We start from the raw sequence: 13346 nt of genomic DNA, 5'->3' as shown, positions 1-13346 counted from the left end.
CTATGTATTTATATCCTCAAAAAGATGACATTTCTGACAGAGATTTGGCTTCTTTACCAGATGGAAGATGGACTTGTTTAGGTGAACATTATGTATACTTGTTTTTATTAATCATAAATGTTGTTTTGGGCTCCAGAAGTTTTTGGTAATTTTAGGGAAAGACCACTGTACTATACAAAGGTTTATTTTCAATTTAGGTCATTCGTCCTTTAATTGTAAATTAAAAACGGATTCATTCATTCAAAAATCATCAGCAGTGAATTGTAAAATCTTCTTTCATGTGTTTTTTAGATCAAATCAAATAAAGATGAAATTGACCAGATCAAGTCTCAAGGTGGCGCTATTCCTCCAGAAGTCACCAACAGACTCAACCAGCTTGATACAAAGGTAAGCTCATCATCACATTGTTATTTACGACAGATGTATTAACTTTACTTCACATTCCATATTATTCCAAAGGATCCACCTTTTATATGAGTTTAACATTCATCTTTTACAGTTCCCCATTTCAAGTCAGCACATTGTTCCCAAGCGAGAGTACTCACCTATTATAAGGAAATTCTTAACAAATAAACGAAATATTGCACCGCAATAAAACCAGCTTGTTAAAAAATAAACGTCAATTAAATGTCTGTATTTCCTGCAACGGGCCGACGACCTCTTCAGAGTTTCCTGCATAGCTCCCCTGTGACCCCAATAAGGGAGTAGAGTGGAAGGCATGAATAAAACAAAACAAAACATCTCAGGAAGAGGCAAATAGGTTTTAGAATAACACGAGTACTAAGGAGACATAGGAGAGGTGTACCGCAGACCTTTGAGAGAAACGTTCTTGCAGCTAAATAATGTTTATTTTGTTGGACTTGTGTTGTGTTGATGAGTCTCACCTCTACAGTGTTAATGTAGTATTTTAGTTGTGTCTTTCTGATTGGAATATTAACCAATCCATTTCCCCTGCTTTCAGGTGGCGGCGCTGACGACCAAAGTGACCTTACTGGAGACAGTACGTCCTCAGTGTGGTGTTGTAGTGTGTGGTCGTGCACGGTGTGTGACGGTACTCTTTCGTTTTCAGGCCGTTCAGAAGGTTTCGTGCAGCAGCAACCCCTGCCAAAATGGAGCAACCTGCATTAACCTGCTCAACACGTATCACTGCATGTGTCCCTCCAACTGGCAAGTGAGTTCCACGTCCACATCTTTCTTAAATAATAATGTAGATTTATATATACGGAGCAGAAACACTAACCTGCACAATCAATACTTTCTTGCTGAGTGCGTAGAGCAGACAAAGTTACGATGTAAAATCACATTTTAGATAAAGCATTATTTCTGGATCATCATTTTCACGTTTGTTTGCTTTTCAGGGTCCAAACTGTGCCACTGATGTCAATGAATGCCAGATATTTTCTGGAACCACCCAGGGTTGTCAGAACGGAGCCACGTGCATGAACACACCTGGGTCATACAGGTATGTCGTGGATCGCACCTTAAATCCGACTGGGCAAAGCACGGCCTGTGTGGCCACATGCAGCCCCTTGACTGTAATGGTGTGGCCCTAATGAGTTCGAAATAAAGGGAGAAAACTGCACATATAGAACAGTTTATATGTGATTTAACTGGATTGAATTAATACATAATTTAATTTCACAATTCATAACTTAACTCGAAATTTACATTATTTATGTTGTTCTTTTGTTCATTTGCGTATTTGTATGAGTTTTTATCGCCCCTTTTCCTAAGTCAGGGGTGTTAAGAAACTTCAAACAGATGATTAGTTAATACATGTTTCTTTTTTTAATTTCCTTCTTTTTAGCGTCCAAGATGTTTGCTGTGTTCATCGCACATACATACACTCTCCTTGTCCTCTTATATCCGTCCCTTACTCTGTTTGATGGGTCATTATACATTTATGTTTGTTCTCTTCAATGTGATGTTTTGAGATAATTGGTTTTATGCGGCTATTAACCGTGTTGTCTTCAGTTCATCTATCAAATGTTTTTTTGCGGCTCTGAGTGAGTTTAATGTGGCGGGAAACGGTTCTAAATGGCTTGACTAAAGGTTTCCGACCCATGTCCTGACTGAACCTTGTTCTTGCTGCAGCTGTACTTGCTCCCCAGAATGGTCGGGGACTCACTGCACACAGCGGTATGACGACTGCAGGAGCGGAGGAACCAACCTGTGTGTTCATGGAACCTGTATCGACGCAGACAGAATCACCCCTGGAGTGGTAATTTCTTCACTTTCAAGTAAAACTACTGCTGCCACAAATGGCCTCCGGGTAGGAGAATAGCTTAACCTGGAGGTGGTACTTGAGTTTTTTCCCTGCCTCTTTGAAGACGAACGAGAAGCTTGGTCATCCAGGAGAGACTCTTGGTAGACCTTCTGATCCTCTCCATTTAGAGATGACAGAAAAGTAGTTAATTAATTTTAAAGAACGATTCTAGACGACACCTTATTAGGTCTTCCAGCAACGTACAACTATCGGAAGTTGATAAACTAATTGGCGACCCAATTGTCATCATCTTCACGACCCTTATTGGGGTCCATACCCACCAGTTTAAAACCTAACGGCCGCCTTCTCTTCACAGCCGAAGTACCGGTGTATTTGTGAAAGTGGCTGGCAGGCCACCGGGGGGAACCCAGCGTGTGTGGCGGACGTCAACGAATGCAACCTTCCCAACAAACCGTGTTCCTCCAACCCAATGGTCTCCTGCATCAACACCCAGGGCTCCTTCTACTGCGGACAATGTCCCGCTGGTAACGTCTCTTGAGTTTTGAATAACATGAATTTCGCCGTCAACTTTTGATCCTTGAGAGTTTTACCTTTTAATCATTCATCTCAGGTTGGCAAGGAAATGGCTACAGCTGTCAGGATGTGAACGAGTGTTTGACCAACAATGGCGGATGTTCTGTTGCTCCTGTGGTGCAGTGCCTCAACACCATGGGCTCCTTCCACTGTGGCACATGTCCTGCAGGTACTAAAAAAACACTACAGCGTTTTAGTCATACGTGTGCAATCGGTCGTTTAAATATGCCATGTTATGGACTAGCCACCTGTCCAGGGTGTCCCTCATCATAAATGAAACATCTGGAACGTACAGTACTGCGAAAACATTGTCTGATAACTTTAGCCCTTTCAAATGATTCAGTCAAACTCTATTTTTTTTTACACCCTTCCTTTGCAAGCTGACAATGTTTTGGAAGAACATTTAAGGAAAACAGGCTCCAGATGTTAAAATCTAAATTAGTATCAAGGAAATAGTTAAATTCTCCAACTAATAAACCAACAACATGGAGAACAGAGTAGAAACTGTTTCTGAAGTCTGGGAATGACACCTGTAAAACACTTCATCATTAGGAACAAAGTCATCTATACAATTGTGTTAATTTTCTGTAAACCCAGGAGCTCAAAATGCCTCCACACATCTTGAAAATAACTTAATTATCTTCAACTTATAAATCCTAAACATCACTCAATAATGATGCGACATAACCAGCATGTGTGGTATAAGCTTATAATAAGCTTGTCTCTTAAACACCGGTTTCTATCGTGATATTTAGGATATGAGGGAGATGGCAGGACGTGCAACCAGGTCAACATCTGTGCCAACAACAATGGCGGCTGTTACCCACTGGCCACCTGCGCCTCGACCCCAGGTAACATCGTCTGGACTCTTTTTATCTCACCTCTACGTTAATGACCGCCGTGAACCCGGGGAGCGGCGTTGCATCTGTGTGATGTTGGTTCTTGTACAGGCTCCAACCAGCCCGTCTGCACCTGCCCTCCCGGCTACGTGGGTAGTGGCTACGGCCCGTCGGGCTGCACCCAGACCAGCAACGTCTGTCAGTCCAACAACCCCTGCGTCAACGGTCAATGTGTGGTGAGCGTTTGAATCAGACCTCAGCAAAACTATACATTTATATCTATATACATCAATAACTGTCTACACAAACAACTTCATTCAAAATGGTTTTAGCCCAAAGTTTTATTGTTGGAATAAAATCCTCCTTATGCAAAACTTGAACCTGTAATAATCACAATCATTATAATGAAGTTTAACAATACAGCACCACAGAAACACACATACACTACTCCTAGACATAATTACACACAATACAAGAAAATAACACAAACATACCAACACATAAAAACACACCAGCCTTTGACAGACAACACACAAACTAACACACACACACACCAATCCAACACAGGAAAAATACACATTACAAAACACATACACAACACTCCAACACAGAAAAACACATATTACGCAAACACATAGACACCACCCCAACACAGAAAACACAGGTAAAACAAACACATATACACCACCCCAACAAAGAAAAACACACCCCAGTCTAAGACAGAAACACACATTACAACACACAGAAGCACAAAGATTAACACAAAAACACATATACACCACCCCAACACAGAAAAAAAACACATACACAACACCCCGACACAGAAAAACACACATTACCTAAACACATACATACCACCCCAGAAATACACACATTACAAAACATATACCCAACACCCCAACGTAGAATAACACACAATACAAAACATATACGCACCACCCCGATGCATAAATACACATATTACAAAACATATACGCACCACCCCGACGCAGAAATACACACATTACAAAACATATATGCACCACCCTGACGCAGAAAAACACACATTACAAAACAAATACGCACCACCCCGACGCAGAAATACACAAATTACAAAACATATACCCAACACCCCAAGGTAGAATATCACACAATACAAAACATATACGCACCACCCCGACGCATAAATACGCACATTACAAAACATTTATTCACCACCCCGACGCAGAAAAACACACATTAAAAAACATATACGCACCACCCCGACACAGAAAAACACACATTAAAAAACATATACGCACCACCCCAACGCAGAAAAACACACATTACAAAACATATACGCACCACCCCAACGCAGAAAAACACACCACGCCAGCACATGAAAATACACACCACCCTAAGACTGAAATATACAAAAAAAACAGACACACCTCCCCAATACAGAAACACACTACCTAACACAGAACATAACAAACCCTCGAACTACCCCAACAAAACTCCACACACCATACAAGAAAAAAACACACATACCACATCAACACAAATCCTACAAGAAGAAAAACGCACACATCACCTAACAAAGAAACACAGACATCACACAGACACAATTAAACCGTCCCAAAACAGACACTAAAGTAAGGGGAGTGGGCTGACCATGAGGAGGCTGAACATAACCCTAACTTGCTCAAAAGCTCATCTCAATGGTTTTCTCTGTCTCTCAGGCCACGACTACGTCTCCCGGCTACATCTGTAACTGCAACGCTGGCTGGCAGGGAGTCAACTGCGACCAGAATGTCAACGAGTGTCAGAATAACCCGTGTCAGAACGGAGGGACTTGCACCGACGGCATTAATGGATTCACATGTGCCTGCACATCCCAGTGGACCGGACCGCTCTGTCAAACCGCACAGCAAGGTAACCTGAGCCTCCGGATGGTAAAAATGTCAATCAACATCAAGGGTGTGCAGAAGATAATAACAACATGTTGTGTTTTAGTGTGTGGTGGAACCCTTAGTGGCCCCAGCGGTTCCTTCAGTTACCCAAACAACCCGGGTGAAGACGAGTACGATCACAGTGTCAGCTGTGCCTGGGTGCTCCGAGTTCAGTCCAGCAAGGTACTTGCTATTATTGTATTTTTAATCAAAGGAAATCCAACTGTTTATTTTTGTCTTATCTCGTTCCAGATCATCCGTATAACGTTCCCGTTCTTCCACCTGGAAGACAGCGCCAACTGCAACTACGACTTCCTGCAGGTCAACGACGGGGATAACCCCTCTGCTCAAGTGCTGGGGAAGTACTGCGGGCAGAACAACCCACGAGAGCTCAGGAGCTCCCACAATGCCATGTACTTCTGGTTCCGCTCCGACAGTTCGGTCAACGCCGGCGGCTTCAACGTTTCCTGGGTTTCCGAGGACCCAGGTGAGAGGACGTGGTTCTGTTTGTGATGGTGGGTTGAAACTCTCAACATTTTTTTCCTGGCAGTATGTGGAGGTCAGCTGACGACCACGTACGGAAGCATCAACTCGCCCGGGTACCCTGGGAACTACCCGCCAAACCGGGACTGCTACTGGACCGTATCAACCCAGCCGGGTCTCCTCATTACTTTCACTTTTGCCACTCTGAACATAGAGACTCACTCTGACTGCAACTTTGACTTTCTGGAGGTAGGTTTGATTTTAATCACGTATTGAAATTATTTAATGTTTTAAAAAGGATCACAATTGTTTTTTTGTTTTTTTTTATTCATTTTTCATTTTGTTTAATATTTTTCTATGGGAGTATATAATATTATATTATATTTTCAAATTATTGATTTTAGTTTAATATTCTAATTCAATTTTCTGATTTCAAAATGTTTTAATTTTAAGCCTTTTAAACCCAAGATAAAATGTTATACCGTAACACTATTATACCTTTTTTTTTATTTAAAAGTCTAAGAATCATTTAATTTAGAATACCTTTTTTAAATGATTTTATTTAGAATATCAAACATTATGTGTAAAAACATTTATTTTTTTTAACATATTCTATCTTTCATGAAGGAAATGATTGAATACATTATTCAAAATATATGAAATGCCTAAAATGAACAACATTAAAGAAAATCTAATTAAAACCTTAAATTCAACCATTCAATATTGTGATGAAAACTAATATATTTCAGTCATTTTAACAGAGAACATACAGCAATTTCCTCTTTTTTCATTAGAATTTTTTTTGTTTGTGTCCATGTTTCTTTTGCTAAATTTATTTATTAAACTCAATTAATAAAACATTTATCTCATAATTATTAATTCAATGAACATTTTTCTAGGGTATTCATTCGAGACCAAACTCTTTACATAGCTATTGATCTTCATCGATTTGAAAAATAAACAAATATATATATTAAATTAAAAAATATACAAACAATGTTTCTGTCTGAATTTTTCTTTGATGCAGGATTACACTTGTTAATGTTATTATTCCTTCAATTTTCCCTGCTGTCTTTTACTGGCTTTTCTTCCAAACATAGTTTATTTTCCTTCGACAGCCTTTCACGGAGTTTATTTCTCACCCCTGTTATAGATCCGGGATGGTTTACTACCCGAGGACCCTGTACTTGGAAAATACTGCAGCACTGGATCACCTCCACCTTTAGTGACCACTGGACCAATGGCATGGATCCACTTTCACTCAGACTACAGCGTCACAGACCGAGGATTCCACATCACATATTCTACGTCTCCAAGTAAGGCTGTGCAGACTTTTGTTGCTGCTTGTCTTTGTCATTTTAGATCATTGCTCAATTATTATTTACATATATATATATTTTGCAAGCCTTGTAGCTTCAAAACATAATTAAGAGCAATAATTATTTCTATTGGAAAGTATTTGAACCTAAATAATTTGTGTGACACTAAACTGACACAAAAAAAGAGTACAAACACTACCACAACACAAAGACACACACATCATTCCAACACAAAAAAACACACACACACAAAAACATAAAACCAACCCAGATAAACACACACCACCACATGACACACACAGTATTAAGTGAGAAACACACAAAACAACAGATCAGCACACATACCACCCCATCACAGAGAGACAAGCACCAACCTGAAACGGGAACATAAAGAGAAGCATGTATATCAGACCAACACAGAAACACACTCACACCACCACAACACAGAAACATACACACACAACACCCCAGCACAGTAACATAAACACACATCACCCCATCACAGAAACACAAACGCACACCACCCCAACACAGTAGCAGAAACACACACCACCCAAACACAGAAACACAAACACAATCCACCCCAACACAGTAACAGAAACACACACCACCCAAACACAGAAACACAAACACACACCACCCCAACACAGTAACAGAAACACGCACCACCCAAACACAGAAACACACACGAATCCACCATAGAAATATACACACACCATCCAAACACAGGAATAAACACATATAAACCGAACCAACACGAAAACACACACCACCCAAACACAGAAACAGAAAACACACACCACCCCAACACAGTTAAAGAAACACACACCACCCAAACACAAACAAACACCACCCCAACACAGTAACATAAACACACATCACCCCAACACAGAAACACAAACGCACACCACCCCAACACAGAAACACAAACGCACACCGCCCCAACACATTAACAAAAACACACACAACCCAAACACAGAAACACAAACACACACCACCCCAACACAGTAACAGAAACACACACCACCCAAACACACACCACCCCAACACAGTAACAGAAACACGCACCACCCAAACACAGAAACACAAACACACACCAATCCACCATAGAAATATACACACACCATCCAAACACAAAAATAAACACATATAAACCGAACCGACACAAAAACACACACCACCCAAACACAGAAACAGAAAACACACACCACCCCAACACAGTTAAATAAACACACACCACCAAAATACAAACACACACCACCCCAACACCGTAACAGAAACACGCACCACCCAAACACAGAAACACAAACACAAACCAATCCACCATAGAAATATACACACACCATCCAAACACAAGTATAAACACATATAAACCGAACCGACACAAACACACACACCACCAAAACACAGATACAGAAACACACACAACCCAAACACAGAAACACAAACACACACCACCCCAACACAGTAAAAGAAACACACACCACCCAAACACAGAAACACAAACACATACCACCCCAACACAGTAAAATAAACACACACCTCCCAAACACAGAAACACAAACACACACCACCCCAACACAGTAAAATAAACACACACCACCCAAACACAGAAACACAAACACACACCACCCCAACACAGTAAAAGAAACACACACCTCCCAAACACAGAAACACAAACACACACCACCCCAACACAGTAAAAGAAACACACACCACCCAAACACAGAAACACAAACACACACCACCCCAACACAGTAACAGAAACACGCACCACCCAAACACAGAAACACACACCAATCCACCATAGAAATATACACACACCATCCAAACACAGGAATAAACACATATAAACCGAACCAACACGAAAACACACACCACCCAAACACAGAAACAGAAAACACACACCACCCCAACACAGTTAAAGAAACACACACCACCCAAACACAAACAAACACCACCCCAACACAGTAACATAAACACACATCACCCCAACACAAACGCACACCACCCCAACACAGAAACACAAACGCACACCGCCCCAACACATTAACAAAAACACACACAACCCAAACACAGAAACACAAACACACACCACCCCAACACAGCAACAGAAACACACACCACCCAAACACACACCACCCCAACACAGTAACAGAAACACGCACCACCCAAACACAGAAACACAAACACACACCAATCCACCATAGAAATATACACACACCATCCAAACACAAAAATAAACACATATAAACCGAACCGACACAAAAACACACACCACCCAAACACAGAAACAGAAAACACACACCACCCCAACACAGTTAAAGAAACACACACCACCAAAATACAAACACACACCACCCCAACACCGTAACAGAAACACGCACCACCCAAACACAGAAACACAAACACAAACCAATCCACCATAGAAATATACACACACCATCCAAACACAAGAATAAACACATATAAACCGAACCGACACAAACACACACACCACCCAAACACAGTAACAGAAACACACACAACCCAAACACAGAAACACAAACACACACCACCCCAACACAGTAAAAGAAACACACACCACCCAAACACAGAAACACAAACACACACCACCCCAACACAGTAAAAGAAACACAGAAACACAAACATACACACCACCCCAACACAGTAACAGAAACACACACCTCCCAAACACAGAAACACAAACACACACCACCCCAACATAGTAAAAGAAACACACACCACCCAAACACAGAAACACAAACACACACCACCCCAACACAGTAAAATAAACACACACCACCCAAACACAGAAAGACAAACACACACCACCCAAACACAGAAACAGAAACACACACCAATCCACCTTAGAAAAATACACACACCATCCAAACACAAGAATAAACGCATATAAACAGAACAGACACGAAAAAACACACCACCCAAACACAGTAACAGAAACACACACCACCCAAACACAGAAAAACAAACACACACCACCCCAACACAGAAACGTAAACACACACGCCCCAACTCAGTAACATAAAAACACAGACCACCCAAACACAGAAACATACACACACACCACCCCAACACAGAAACGTAAACACACACCACCCCAACTCAGTAACATAAAAACACACCACCCAAACACAGAAACATACACACACACCGATCCAACACAGAAACATACACACACACCCAACCCAGAAAAACTTGCACCACCCAAACAATAGGACACATACATCCTGAGACAGCAACACACACTATAAATAAAACAACAAAATGTTAATGTTAATCCTTTGTGACATTCAAGGCACCCCTGGATGTGGAGGCACGTACACGGCCAACGAAGGCATCATCATCTCTCCCAACTGGCCCAACGACTACGCCGTCAACAGCCAGTGCATCTATCTGATCAAGATTCCTGCGGGCGAGAAGCTGTCGCTCAACTTCACCCACATGAACCTGGAGAGTCACAGCAACTGTGCCTTTGACTATGTGGAGGTTCGTTCTTAATGGCCTGAAGATGATTCCGTCAACCAAGTCTCTCCAGCGTCTACTGACTAGTTTCTCTCGCCCGCTCCAGGTCCGGGATGGTCGCACCGAGACCGACCCACTGATAGGGAAGTACTGTAGCAACACCATTCCTGCTCCCATCGTCTCCTCCACCAACGCTCTCTGGATCCGCTTCAAGTCCGACAGCTCCGTGAGCCAAGCAGGCTTCAGGGCGGTCTACACCACTGGTGAGTGTTTGTGTTCTTCTTTCCCCGAATGTGTCGCGAACTGTAAACCTTCTTTCTCCCCAGCCTGTGGAGGCGTCCTGTCTGGGGCGGGGCAGATCAAATCCCCGTATCACCCCAACGCCTACCTTCACAACAAAGTCTGTGACTGGGTCATCAACCAGCCCGAGGGTTACGTGGTCCAGCTCAACTTCCTCGCCTTCGACGTTGAGGGCGGATCCTGTCGATACGACTTTGTTGAGGTTAAAAAAACAAAACAGCTGGGGTTAAGAAAATAACCAGAAAATTGTCCTAAACTGAGAAAATGTTTCAGGTGAGGGATGGTCCAACATCGAGTTCCCCTGAGCTGGGAAGATTCTGCGGCACCAGCATCCCTCCCAGACTCCAGAGCACCCAGAGGTCCATGTTCGTCCGCTTCAAGACCGACTCCTCGATCACCAATTACGGCTTCATGGCCGAATACGACTCAGCCATCGAGGGTAAAACCACGTTCAATGAATTATCATTATTACATTCATTGTTTTTAATAATCAAATTCAATAGTTTTTATTGAAAAATGTAACTTTATTTTTGAATATATTCAAAATATAATGATTCTGTTTGCTTTTCGAATTCCAATATATTAATTAATTAAACTTTCTTTTAATAAATTGAATAGATATAATTACATTTTGAAAGGCTACAAATTAATTAGATTAGATTATCAAACTCTATCTACATTTCTTTGCAAAAAAAAAAAAAAAAAGTTTTTAAATGTATAGTTAAATAACCTTTTTAAAAATACAAATTATTGAATTCAATTGTAAAAGAAAATGTAATGCTTAAAATAAATTCATATAAGAAGTTAATGCTTATAAATGCTACGTTGATTTTCTGGAACTCCTGTTGTGTTATCAGTTTTATCTTGCCCTTTAAAGTATATACTTTATTGAATATTGTTTTGATTGTTTAAGCTCTTTGTGACCCTGGTCTGGAAAAGCGCTATGCAAATAAAAATGACTTACTTACTTAATTACATTAAACTATTTCAATATTAGACGCCCGTCATGGAGTTAGTAAGCGAAAACTTTAGCAACTAAGGTTGTTTAAGAGGCTCGATATTTTAAGGGATTAAGGTTTACATCAAAGTTAAAAATGCTCTTCTGGTCTCCTTCAGGTCAGTTTAACATCGACTTATGAAGGTTTTGTTTCTCCCCCTCAGGCTGTGGTGGGACACTCACCTCTCTGTCCGGCACCGTCACCAGCCCCGGGCATCCAAACAACTACCCGCACGGTGCCAACTGCACCTGGTACATCAACGTTGCCCCCGGTAACCTGATCCGGCTTTCGTTCGACACCTTCAACCTGCAGTCCAACACCTACTGCAGCAACGACTACCTGGAAGTCTACGACAACGGCACCGTGCAGACCGGGAACAAGATCGGCAGGTGAAGGAAGGAGGGTCTTAAAGGGTCTTAAAAGTCTTAAAGACCGTTGCGTTGCTGACGGCTGATGATGTTTGTTCAGGTACTGCGGCCGGTCCGTCCCTCCGTCCATCACCAGCACCGACAGTTTGCTGACTCTGCTGTTCGTGTCGGACTCTGGTTTGGCTTTGGAAGGATTCTCCGCCAGTTATGTCTCCATCAACGCCACCACAGGTGACTGGAAAACAGCACGGAACACATTCGCTCAATATGCAATGGCTGAAGATTGGCCGAGTTAAAAATAAACATCAGCAATAACATTTAAGTGAGCTGTCGTTGTGTTTTTCCTCAGACTGTAGTGAAACCTTCAACTCCCCCACTGGCTCCTTCAGTTCTCCAAACTTTCCCAACTACTACCCCAACAACAGGGACTGTGTCTTCAAGATCATCGTCGCCGTCAACATACAGATCATGCTCAACTTCACCGACTTTGACTTGGAAGGTTACACTCCGTACTGCAGCTATGACTTCGTGGAAATCAGGTACTTTTTTTTTCTCTTACAGCATTTTGGTCATTCTCCAAAACCATCCCAGGCCACATCATGTTATTTTCCTACCTTTACAGCATTAATGGCTTCAATGTTTTTACTGTGACCCAAAGTAATAGAGTGGTTCCACGTTTATTGAGGTTTATGTTCTTTTATCATAATTCTGTATAGAGTATATAAAAATGTAATAATTAGATTTTTTTCATTTATTTACAATTTACATGCAAATATTCACAGCATTTGTTCATTTTCATGTTGCAATTAAACTGCCAGCTAGCTTTACTGTATGCAGCAACCA

At 41.5% G+C, this 13346-nt stretch overlaps 1 protein-coding gene across 1 annotated transcript in view; it reads left to right on the top strand.

The window, feature by feature from the left end:
• cubn (cubilin (intrinsic factor-cobalamin receptor)) overlaps nt 1-13346 on the top strand; it is a 40448-nt gene that overhangs the window by 1216 nt on the left and 25886 nt on the right. Inside the window, exons 2-22 of the mRNA XM_087789131.1 lie at nt 292-387; nt 962-1000; nt 1070-1171; nt 1359-1462; nt 2095-2221; nt 2583-2751; nt 2838-2969; nt 3556-3651; nt 3751-3875; nt 5340-5532; nt 5614-5732; nt 5802-6036; nt 6100-6281; nt 7186-7348; nt 10671-10861; nt 10944-11100; nt 11164-11339; nt 11411-11576; nt 12299-12524; nt 12604-12734; nt 12853-13042. Coding sequence (XP_087645257.1) covers nt 292-387; nt 962-1000; nt 1070-1171; nt 1359-1462; nt 2095-2221; nt 2583-2751; nt 2838-2969; nt 3556-3651; nt 3751-3875; nt 5340-5532; nt 5614-5732; nt 5802-6036; nt 6100-6281; nt 7186-7348; nt 10671-10861; nt 10944-11100; nt 11164-11339; nt 11411-11576; nt 12299-12524; nt 12604-12734; nt 12853-13042 — 3119 coding nt within the window. The remainder of the gene's footprint in view (nt 1-291; nt 388-961; nt 1001-1069; nt 1172-1358; nt 1463-2094; nt 2222-2582; nt 2752-2837; nt 2970-3555; nt 3652-3750; nt 3876-5339; nt 5533-5613; nt 5733-5801; nt 6037-6099; nt 6282-7185; nt 7349-10670; nt 10862-10943; nt 11101-11163; nt 11340-11410; nt 11577-12298; nt 12525-12603; nt 12735-12852; nt 13043-13346) is intronic.

This window comes from Callionymus lyra, chromosome 4 (genome assembly GCF_982586985.1).
Source record: "Callionymus lyra chromosome 4, fCalLyr1.hap1.1, whole genome shotgun sequence".
In the NCBI taxonomy this organism is placed as follows: Eukaryota; Metazoa; Chordata; class Actinopteri; order Syngnathiformes; family Callionymidae; genus Callionymus; species Callionymus lyra.
The sequence above is the reverse complement of the archived record's forward strand: the minus strand, read 5'-3'. Positions and strand labels throughout refer to the sequence as shown.